General features: G+C 40.9%; 1 protein-coding gene across 1 annotated transcript; it reads left to right on the top strand.

Moving 5' to 3' along the window:
- Window positions 1-5,277: 5,277 nt before the first annotated feature.
- On the top strand, window positions 5,278-9,644 carry Chro (chromator). Its single transcript, XM_065217493.1, has 7 exons — window positions 5,278-5,590; window positions 5,981-6,368; window positions 6,435-6,510; window positions 6,581-6,776; window positions 6,847-8,797; window positions 8,868-9,012; window positions 9,091-9,644. Exons 2-7 carry the CDS (start codon window positions 5,997-5,999, stop codon window positions 9,186-9,188), a joined length of 2,838 nt encoding a protein of 945 aa, XP_065073565.1. The 5' UTR covers window positions 5,278-5,590; window positions 5,981-5,996; the 3' UTR covers window positions 9,189-9,644.
- Window positions 9,645-11,934: the final 2,290 nt, after the last annotated feature.

Raw genomic sequence — 11,934 nt, 5'->3', positions numbered from 1 at the left:
CTCTCTGGTGGTGAATTGGAGAACTTAAAAAAAAAAGTGTTGTGTGCAGAAATTTTTGCCATGAGGCATAGGATGCGGAACACTTTTTCACTTTTCCTGATACTTTGATTCATCTGAGATGCTCAAAAACTTGATCTACAGTTGAAAAACTAATTCTATATAGTTTTTGCAAGGATCCTGCTGGTATTCAGGAATGTTTTTGTTGAGAATAATGGATAATTAGAATAGTGCCTTAGTGGTTATGATCCTCGCTTCTTGTGTGTGAATAGTTGAGGTACAAATCAGTTCAGATCTGTGGAAAATCGTAAAATAAGACAATTACTGGTGGAAATTGTCATGATGTTCAATGAAAAATGCTTTAATTTGTGTTGTTAAAACCCCTTATTCTGGTGTAAACAAACGGTTTTGTTGACGTTTCCTCTCGAACTCGCCTGGCGCACTCTACATTGGTGGTGCATTGAAAAAGCCTATAAGGAGTAGGGGTTTTTAAAGATGTTGTTATAAATGAGTAACTATAATAAAAATTTAAAAGTATTTTAAAGCTCTTTAAATATAATAATAAGTCGATTCACTCGAAACCTGAGAGGGAGAAGGAGACTCGAAAAATATGAACGTCAAAACCCGAATAGAAATTGTAATGTAGGAAACATCAGCAGACATCTTCAATGCATTAAATTTTAACGTGTATTGCTGTACCCTTAATGTATTCAGACTTCAGTGTGACGTCCAACACACTTAATTTAATCCTTTAAATTTGTCGAACCTCTTAACGGAATCACTTAATTTAGCTCGGTAAAATCTCCAACAGCCGATTACCTCGGCATTTACTTTTGCTGATATATCTGCAAAATATCTGTTTGTTAGCTGATATCTCAGCCAAATGATATTTGTTAGCTGAGTCTCGGCAATTGATTTACTGAATCTCAGCAAAATAAATTGCAGAACTACTCGGCTGTTGGAATCTCGGCGAAAAAATTGAAGTGTGAAGTACATAAAAATACATTAGCCTCAAACGCTACATCAGAATCAAACGTCTTGAGGATGTAAAATTTGACATCAGAATACATCCAATGAGAATCAAAGTTCATCACGATGTAAATTGTTGCACGCATAAAACATTAGAATACATCCTATGACACAACATTAGCAACATTAGCAATATTAGATATCAGATAGACGTTTCATTACAAACAACTGATGTTGACCTGTCAATGACTCGCGTTATTTGGCGTTTATTACTCTAATAAAAAATAACCATAAACGAACGATAACCCAAATCATTGAACTATTCCACAAATGGTTTGGATGATACCCAGAACACGTCGTTAAGCAAATTAACCATACAATTTTTATTAGGGTAGCTGAACCGAAAAAAAAGAAAATTAGAGTCCCTCGGTCCCTCGCCGCATCCAAAGTTTGTTTTGTCCTGAGTCAGCACTACACGGCAAATGTGAACGACCCAAATTTGAGTTTAGTTCACTCATAAATCGCAAAAAGTGCAGGAACTCAGTTTTGAGTTAATTTCCCTCATGTTTTTCAGGTTTTTCCAGGAAAATTTTTCGAATATGAGAAAAGTTCCCCCATAGCTCCCCTAAGTAACTCTAAGACCAAAAGGTCCCGAAGAAACGTGCTAAACTTTTTGGCTCAGCTCGGTCGTTACAATAAATGCACCACAAGTGATCAGCTCCTAGGATACCATACCATAGAGGTAACTTGACCATACTAGCAAATTAACTTAATTTTGAACAATTTACGAAATTTACTTTTGTTAACATCTTTTGTGCGATGCATTGAGAGTGTCGTGAAATTAAATGAATATTTTGCATTAAAATCCAACTGGAATAGTCAAAGATGCACTTCAGTCTGATCTTCTTCTTCTTATTCTTCTTCATTCCTTCGTTCAACGTCAGTCTCTGTTCCGCAACCTAGTGCCAATCACCGTCGGACACCGATTGGTAGCTTCCACCTCGACTTCCACACCTGCGTAGGATATCGCACCCATTTAACACACATGGGCCGAAACCAACGGCTTTACTTCCCTTTTGAAGGAAGACGTGACCAGAGATTTTTATGCCTCAGAAAAATCCCACCGACCTCGGCTGGGATTGAACCCAGACCCATGGGGTGAGAAAGCAGTCACGTTTACCACTACATCACCGGCGCCGGGTCAGTCTGATCGGAATGACGTTTTGCTACATAATTCGAAGGTTGTATTGGAAGCATGTTTGGCAGGTTTGATGAAAATTAAGTTTTTAAATTTCTGCGAATTTCCTATGCAGCCTGTCAACATTATCATAGCTTAGCTTAGCTTAGCTTAGTCTGACTGCACGTATCGATAGTTGCACTCCGTGATTGATCTGAACCAGTGAAATTGTACAAAGAATCAACTGAATGGGGCTTGGGAGTAACCTGCCATTCTCAGTGTATATGTTCCAGTGACTCCTACCTTTAAAGATCAATAACGTCACCGGCCACGTCCTTGCAATCAGGTGGGAGAGGGAAGGAATGTTAGTGTGTGACTTTTGTTGTTTTGGGACCGTGTTTACCTCTGCATCCCACAAAAGTCACAGGAAGGAGGTTTTGTTAGTGGGTTAGGTTCGTTGGATCAGGATTCACCTTGATAAGTGATGCGATCTTTTGTTTTGTGTAGTTATTTATAAGTGTTTTCGATTTATGCTCTAAACAGCCGGCTGTCTAGAGATGTAGATCATTATTAGATGTGTGTATACCGATTTAAACCAACAATAAGGATACTGTTAGGGCCACTCACAAAGTGTGATGATGGTTTATTTTATTTTATCAATGACCAAAATAATTAATTATAAGCGGTTTGAACCGATTTAAACCAACAGCAAGGATGCTGTTGGGGCCACTCACAAAGCGTGATGGTGGTTTACTTGATTGAATATAAAATAATTATTAGAACCGATTTGACCCGATTTAGACCAACAGCAAGGATACTGTTGGGGCCACTCACAAAGTGCCCAAGTAAACAAAAGTTCTGATAAAAGGCTATTTATGGCTTAAACAGCTTGGTTGGAGGTGGTCTATAGAATTCTAAGCAGCCTAATTTTTAAGTCATTATAAGAACTTGAAAGTTCCGGTACCATAATTGAAGAGCATTCTAAGCAGCCTCTGGCGGAACTTGGACGGAACTTTTAGAAAATAAATTAAAAAAAGGTTTCTGTCCTTTACACCAATTCTATATTTAGTTTGCACTTTTATTAAAGTTATTTCTAAAAGCAGGTATTAATGTGTATTGATTTATCAGCATTAGTAGAAGAATTGGAGCTGTTTGAAGAATTAAACCCAGTCCTTCTGCGCGAGAGCCCCAGCACGAATCGCTGCGTCATCTGAGATATAATAAAGTGAGCTGTTGTCCCGCCTACTGTTGGAGTTTTCAGTGACAGCTGACTGACTTGAATACGAAACACAACACCTTGATGAATTTTAAATTGGTGTTTTCCCTCATGGTATTCCATCAAACTTGTGGTGCAGTGGTTAGGAATCGTACATCGCATGCCGAATACACGGGTTCGAATCCATAAATTACTTTTTAATTTTTTTTATGTTGCATAAATATAAGAATTATGATATTCGATATTCACGGCCACTGATCACTTCATATTTACGTACATTGAATTTTTGTTACTAATAAAGACTTGTGCAGATGGCTTCATGTGACTTGAAAGTTCTGTCGGATCTTTATTTGAACTCCATGGAACTTGAAAGTTCTGTCGGAACTTTATTAGAACTTTATGGAACTTGAAAGTTCTGTAGGAACTTTATTTGAACTTTATGGAACTTGAAAGTTCTGACGGAACTTTATTTGAACTTCATGGAACTTGAAGGTTCGGTCGGAACTTTATTTGAACTTTATGGAACTTGGAAGTGATTTTAATCGTTGAATGTGGAACTTTTGGTTACTTGGGTGTGATGGTGGTTTATTTAGTTCGGAAGAAAATGAATATGTATACTTCTTTTTTTTATATAATAGAACAAATTTGTACTGATTCAAACCAAAAGCAAGGGTTATATTGGGGCAACTCACGAAGTGCGATGGTGGTTTATACTATAAGGGCATAAAACAAAATCAAGAGCCATTTCGGTTTCCATAGCTTCCTAGACACTCGGCCGCAAAATAATCTTATCCGACGGAAACGTCTCGATCATCGCGCGATTTACCGTATTGATTCAAATTCCGAACAGTGCGTTAAAATCATCCTTTGAAAAACACCTTTTTTACCTAAAATATTGCTGATCCGCTCAGAATGTATTTAAACTCACGACTTATCGTAATATGGACATCCTAAAAGAAAATTTTTCAAAATCCGTCCCATACAAAAACACAAGTGCTCAGAATTTGAGCGTGTTCGTAATATGTATGCAGCCTGTCAACATTATCATCATCATAAAGTGGCGACATCTGCCTACACTCAAAAAAATATACGCCTCAATCCTATGTGTGGAACTTTATAGATTGCTGCAATCGATGTTTCCAAGTATGATGTATAACGTTTTACACATAGGAAGGTTAATCACAAATCCATGTTGGTTCTATGTGTGCATATTATAGATTTTGTATACTGTAGAAGTAGAATCTATCAGATGTAACGAATGCACACTAATGATTTTTTCATTAGTGTTCATGTTAATCATTAATTAATTGAATCTATGAAACACGTCATAATTATATTTTAAGTAATTTAAATGTTATATGGCAAAAATATGCTGCATTATTGTTATATGACTTAATGCATATTTGGTAATTTTCATTTGTTTTCATTTAAATAAGGAAACACGAGTAGGAGGAGTAACGTCTTCATAAATTCTTATTTTATTATTGTTTTGGAGTCAAATTAAATCCTTGTGCGTTCATTTTTTGCATGAAGTTGCATCCTCGATTGCATCATGTTTCAGAGCGTTTGAAAACCAAATGGGTCCTTGTAGTGCGGAAACTTTTCCGAAAGCATCCGAAAGTATGCGAATAATAGTTTTTTATGGTGACCGAATGAAATCAATGAAGTGATGTTAACCGTTATCTTATGTGTATAATCTAATAAGAATAACGTTTAATATATTTCCAGTGTATAGAGCTTTTACGAAAATTTTCCAATCAGCCGAGAACGTCGAGAAAAGGTCTTTTTAGTACAACCAAAAAGCAAACTGACATTTCAAATAGTTGGAAAACACCACCTGGGCGAGGTGGCACGGCTGATGTTCGTTTTCACCGCGGTGGTTATGATTCGGGCACCATTTGTACGCGGTACAAAATTAGCGAACGAACCACCAAGCGACGGACCAAAATCCAAAGCAAAAGCAGTTCTCTTCCCAATTTAGGAGCAGATTTTTCGGTGAAAAGCTGTGTAAAATCCCATCCGTTGCCGTGCAAAGTGTCGACGGAAGTGTCCGGTGTGTGAAAAAGATTCAGTTCCGGTGAGATTTTGTGCGGTTGTTGAGTTGTCGAGTGCGATTTCGCGGGGTCTGTTCGTTCACTATCTTGGGTTTTAGCGCACAGCACTACACAGTGAAGTTCGCTTGAAGCGGAGCATCGAGAAAGGCATCCAGAGACGGCGGACGACGCCAAGCGGTAAGAAGGGTTTTTATTGGATGCTCCCTCCCCTTCATCGATGGGGGTGGCCCAAATTTCGTTTCCATTGCGGGGTTTTTTTTTTATCTGGCGCGTAATTTTGAAAATTTGTTATAGGGGGTTTGATTTCAAAAGGTTCTTATTTGGCGGGAGATGCTATCAAATCTATTAGTGCATTTCAAAAAATATTTTTGGAAATATTATGTTTAGTGTAGTGGATATTTGAATAAAATTTGTGTTTTTTTGTTTTGGAAGACTCAGATGCAACCCTGATGCTGGAATCGTGATATCAGGGTTGTATCGACAACCAAGCGTTACAGAACAACAGAAGCGTACGTAAGGAGGGGTCCATAATAAATCGTGTCCCCTTCCATTTTTTTCTGATGGCAGGTGAATCTTTCTGAGCATGGGCAAGGACATCGACCCAGCGGATATTGGCAAGCATCCGGATCTGATCCGAAAAGCCCAAGCGGAAATGACCCAAAGCGATGTGTTGGTCTGTGGCCGGTGCCACAATGTGTTCCACTTCATAGAGCTGTTCAAGGAACACAAAGAGCAAGAATGTCGCAAGGAGTCCACGCTGAAGGACTGCCGCGAGACCAAGGCCAAGGTATGGGCATTTCTGCTTTGGAAGGCAGCCCAGCTGAACACTGAAGGACCGGAAGCCGGAGCCGGCAATGTAAATTCCTGGAAACTGTACCAAACGTGGGTGAAGCTAGAGGAATCCGTACGGGAGACGTGGATCGTGGCCGGCCGAACGATTCAATCGTTTGCCAGGGTAATGCGGATGAAGGATAAAAGAATTAAATTGGTTTAATTTGAATGGTGTTGTTTTCTTTTGCAGATGGGGCAAGGAAACCTACAGGAGATGCCTGTAAAGATTACTAAAACTATCATCGAGAGTGCACCGGAGGAAAAGAGTAAGTGTTTTACTTTATTTATTTGTTTTCAGGATCAAGGATTTCGAATGCATTTTTTACGATTTTCCAGAACCGCCGGTTAATGCAATCACTTCGCCGCCAGCTCAGCTAAACCGATTTGTTCCGGGCCGTAAGCCCGATATCAAGACATTATCCCCTGTGGCCACATCGACGCCGGCCAAGGTCGTGGAAACGGAGGTGAAAAAGCCTCCGATATCGACCCAGGTGAAAAAACCGGAACAGAACGTGATCAACAAAGCTATCAGGTGAGTAAAGTTGAGACCTAATGATTTTTGTGTTTACAATTTCCTGTTTACTTTTCTCATCGCTCCAAAGCAAACGCTCCGTCGCAAAGCGCACTACTCCTGGTAGCGGCGAGGTCGTCGAGGAGGAAGTCGAAAAAATCCTTGCCAAACGGTTCAACCCGCGCCGAAAAGAGCACGAGTATTTGGTCAAGTGGTCCAAGTTCGCCCACGACCAGAACACCTGGGAACCGCTTATTCATCTGCAGACATGTCAAAGTGTCCTGGAGTACTTCGAGGTACAATTGGCCAAGCAGAAGGAACAACGTGCAGCGGCCGCCGCAAGGACTCTTCAGCAACAGCAAGCGGACAAAGCAAAGGCAACTGCTTCCGCGACGATGACTGCTACCACCCCAGCTGTCTCTACACAATTCGCGGTGTCTTCTGCACCCAGTGCAGTTACTGTTACCGTAGCACCTAGTCCGGCTGTAACGGTGACCGTGACTAAAACGGCTTCACCAGCACCTTCATCGGTGGCAACAATGGTGCCAGCCCCTACTAGCATAACCATACCCCTGACTTCGCCGCTTGGCGGTAGACCTTCACGTAACTCGAAGGTCAACGCCATGGACAAGGTTAAGCAGTGGGTTGGGAGCAACATGATGAATCAAGGAGGGAGTTCTGGTAGCGAGGAAACGTACGGCAAACGAAAAATCGACAGCGACTACGATGCCGAAGAGGAAGACGAAGGGAGCGTCAAAAAAATGAGAACCGATGGTGGGGCCGTAAATCAAGCATTAGTCAAGGCGCAACAGAGCGGTAGCGTAAAAATCGTATCGGTTGGAGCAAAGTCTCCCCTTAAGGTAGTCAATGGAGTCGGTGGAGTGATGAAAAAGGATGACGGGAACGCAGCGGAAGTGATTGTGAAAACTACCAAGGATGGAACCGCTAGTGGAGTGGTCAAGAAACCAGGGTTCACGGGCGCAAAAAATATTGCTGGGGAAGCTCAGGTCCAGATCGTAAACCGTGGTGAAGTACCGAAGCAGGGAGTGTTCAAAGTGAATGCGAGCACCCCTTCGCCGCAGCCGTCACCGGTTCCAGCGCAAAGGGCTACCCCTCCGGGTATGACCACAACTACGACTACACGGATAGTTCGCAAGAATATCGGTGGAACTCAACAGCTGGTGAAGCAGGTCGTTCGAACAACCATTCCCATTCAACAAGCTCAACAGCAGCAACAGCAACAACAACAACAACAACAACAGGCAGCTGGTCTGGGAAGGCAACCTCTACATAAAATGGTTAACAATGCAAGTCCAGGCGGCGCTCCTATACCGAAACTCACCACCAACATTGTTCAACGTAGCTCTCTGTCTCCGAAACTTTCTCCAGGGCAGGCCAAGGCTCCAATTAACCGCAACATTAGGAGCGCTCCCGCGTCAAAGAACACGACTCCCGAACAGAAGATCAATGCGCTCCGCAAACAAGGCCTGAATGTTGTCAAGCGAGTCGTCTCTCCAGCGATACAAGTGGAGCAAAAACCTCCCATCACCAACCACGACGAAGAGGAGGACGACGGCATTCCCGATCCGTTCCCGTCGAATTTCCCTGCTCCTGTTCCCCCATCTCCTCCACGGGCTTTGACTCTTTGCCCCGTAACTGGAAAAGTACTCGGTCAAGCCGAAGGGGAACCGGCGCCCATTCCCGAGGATGATAAAGCAAAACTTAAGAAGCAACAGCAACTACAAGCTCAACAGGAACAGCATGATGCGCAACAAGAGCAAGACACTCAGGTGCATCAGATTCTCACTAACGAGGATGGATCTCCGATAATTGTGGCGGGCGAAGACGGCACTCTGTATCAGGTGGCCGGAAAGAACGCCGAAGGGCAGACCATTCTGATCGCTCAGGGAGCCGATGGTGAACAGCAGTGTGTCCTGGTGGCTTCCCAGGAAGGTGATGCCGATGATGGAAACGGTGGCGTACTAACGTTGGATGCAGCTGTGTCCGAGGCAGTTGCCCAGATTGGGGGAGTTCCTCAAGAGGTATGCATTTGAGTTAGGGGACTCGCATTTCCTAGCCGGAAATTAATTTGATGATTCGTGTATTACACAGGGACAACAGATGACCGAGGAGCAAGCTGCTCAGTACAAGATGCAGGAAGGAGTGGATCCAAATCAACAATTAACGATCCAGACGGAAGATTCCCAAGACGGCCAGATTACGGCCGAGGTCGTACAAGCGGATCAACCATCACCTGGTGAGTTGAAACGTCTGGAAATATTTTTCGCTTTTCCATTCGACTAATCATTAATTTGACATCTTTCTATTCAAATAGGTGGTACTCGACGAGTGGTACTGCTTCTGCCCGACGGAAGCTTCATGATGACCGAGGTCAACGAGGAACAGTATCAATCGCTTAACTTGGTAAATTAAGCCCGAATGTGTTCCGTAGCACTGTGGTGACAACTTCTTTCGTAATTTTTCGGTATGTCGGTTCAAGCATACATTTCGACCCTAAATTTAGTTAAGTAAACTTTACGTGTCTTGAGTTTTTAGGAGAAAAAAGTCCAACTGACTAGTGTACAGATGCTTCAATAGCATATCGCTTGGTAATATTAATACACTCGAGCAATTTATGCGTCTCAAATTATACATATATTTGTTTAAGAATCCATTATTTGTTTAGTAATATGTTCTGACTATGTTGCAGAGAGAATTGTAGGACTTCTAATCGCCTATGGATACGGCGTGTGAAGTTTAATATTATGCTATCCGGGAAAGTTCGAATATAAGTAATGATTATCACTAGACGATTTACGGTTACGTTAGAGTATCCTGTTTCTCCGTAGGTATTTGTCGAAAATAAAGTAGTAGATATTGCAAGTTAAATTATATACTATTTTTCTACTATTTCCTTTGCGAATCCGAAATTCCTGGAACAATTTGTTGATTAGTTGTCGTTGTCGTTTGTATAGTAACAATTATTATGTAACGGACATTTCTCGCGTAACTTTTCAAAAGGTCCTAAGCAGGCTTGCAAGTTGCCATTGGTCATTACCGCTAAAATGTTATAATTCCGAACTATGAAACTATGAGATATTTTTACGATATTTTTGTATATATAAGATGCAGGAAAAGGAGGTAAAATTTGTGTTTGACATATAAAACCTCTCAATTTCGCTTCCAGTTTTTCACATCACGAAACGTCATCCTCAATCGGCTGGCGAACGAATACTATGAATTTGAGCATCATATACAACAGATCAGATACATGTAGAATCAGGTCCGATCAGTTCCCATGGTATAATAACCCCATCCATTTTTTCTTCACACGTCCGACGGCGGTAGCATTTTTCGACGTTATTTTCAATTTTTAGACATTGCATTCCTCCTTCTTCTTCTTCCTTCCTTCCTTTATTTAACGTCGGTCTCTGTTCCGCAATCTAGTGCCAATCACCGACGGACATCGATTGCTATCCATTGACGGCAATCGAATGTGCAGGAAGGTCGTGGGCCGCCATTCGCAAACTTAAACCACAATCGGGTACCTGTTCATTATGTTGGTTTGCCTTTGCGGACTTCGTTTAACGACATATTGACATAGAGGTAGAGGTTGATATTGACGCGAAGGACAAAAGTATCGATGATGTGAATACAGATGTTACGTTACTTAAATACAACTAAATCATAACGTTTTCTAATGTTTGACATCAGGCATACATTTAATTTCGATGCTGATGTAGACATCAAAATCAAACGTTGGGCTAATGTAAATTTCTATTCGGGTTGGCGTTGACGGCACCGTCGAAAAATTGTCTCTTCTATAGAAAAGATTGACAGTTTCTTATGGGATTTTTCAATGGAGTGAAAGCAGGTAACTCTAAGAAACGTGCTCAACTTTTTGGCTCAGCTCTGGTACTATTTTCGGTCCCAAGCTAATCTATGCACCCCTCGAAACATAGGGAAATCCACGAACCACTCATTTCATCTGTCAAACTTTCATAGCGAATCAAAACAAACGTAGTGTAGTACTAGAATGGGGTACGTTAATGGTTTGCTTGGGACCAATACGCTAGTCAAGTAGTGAGCCAATTTAAAATCGTTAGTTTCGAATTGATTGTTGATAGGACGAAAACCGCCATGTTTCACGCACAGTCTGACGTTTGCTTATGGATTTTACCATAGGAATAAAGAGTTACAGAGTTGCCGTCAAGCCAATTGAAACCGAAAAATCCTTTGGTTTCTTCCCCCATGTGATGTAAACATGGGAGGCAATGTGAATGTTTCTCCATCCCATCAACCATTCAAACAGTGAGAGGATGAAAAAGACGACAAAATCACAATGTTTACCTCGTATTGTACCGCGCCGAGGCGCTCCTTCGCGGCGTCCTCAAATACCGTAATCTGTCATGAGGTAGTTAGAAATGTGACCCGATATTATAGAGATGTGATCTATAAAAAACTATATTATTTATTTTGGGTGGATTTATTCAGAAATGAATCGGTACACCAATTCATGTGTAACTACACATACTATTCATTTGACTCATAAATTTCATGTGTACTTCTGAGTGGATTCTGTTTATGTGTGGACACATGAAAATCATGTTGAATTTTATATGGAAATTCGCCAATAAAAATGTGTCGAAATTATGAGTGTACAGAAGGAGAGTAAAATCGCTTACCGCTACTTAGTGGGTTATTCTGGCTTTCAACTGTACCGATACTATATTAGAAGATAAAAAGGAGCAGGCTTGGGTAGTGAGCCGACTTCGCGTGATAAATTTCTGGAATTAACATTTTATTCGTGAATCCTATGTTTATTCAACTGATAAAATGCTAGAACTAACTTGATGAAGAAATTAGAACTATTTACACGAACTATGCCTCAAAAAGCCGTGGACGACCATTTGTGGACTCTTGAAGGAATCACCTTAATGACGTGTTTGGGGTATCATCCAACCTATTTGTGGAATAGTTCTATCATTTGTGTTATAGTATGGTAATTTTTTTTTCACACTAAAAAAATATTGAAATCTAAATAGTATAAAAGCGAAGACAACAAATCAATTTGATTTGTTCACGGAACCGAATTTTGTTCATTTAAATCAAATATATAAATGTTCACTCTATAAACATATGAACAATTCAAAATAAATTAAAAACATGTTTGCAACAA

The sequence above is a fragment of the Ochlerotatus camptorhynchus genome, unplaced genomic scaffold, assembly GCF_037179485.1.
Source record: "Ochlerotatus camptorhynchus isolate MF236.1 unplaced genomic scaffold, CSIRO-AGI_Acam_v1.1 ptg000077l, whole genome shotgun sequence".
In the NCBI taxonomy this organism is placed as follows: domain Eukaryota; kingdom Metazoa; phylum Arthropoda; class Insecta; order Diptera; family Culicidae; genus Ochlerotatus; species Ochlerotatus camptorhynchus.
This window is presented reverse-complemented; position numbering and strand designations above follow the sequence as displayed.

What these genes read in the sequence shown, in the direction of transcription:
- Chro (XM_065217493.1), top strand. Translation starts at nt 5,997, where the DNA reads ATGGGCAAGGACATCGACCCAGCGGATATTGGCAAGCATCCGGATCTG. An exon ending in CGATTCAATCGTTTGCCAGG is followed by an intron (nt 6,369 to 6,434) that starts GTAATGCGGATG and finishes TTTCTTTTGCAG; the next exon opens with ATGGGGCAAGGAAACCTACA. An exon ending in TTGGGGGAGTTCCTCAAGAG is followed by an intron (nt 8,798 to 8,867) that starts GTATGCATTTGA and finishes TGTATTACACAG; the next exon opens with GGACAACAGATGACCGAGGA.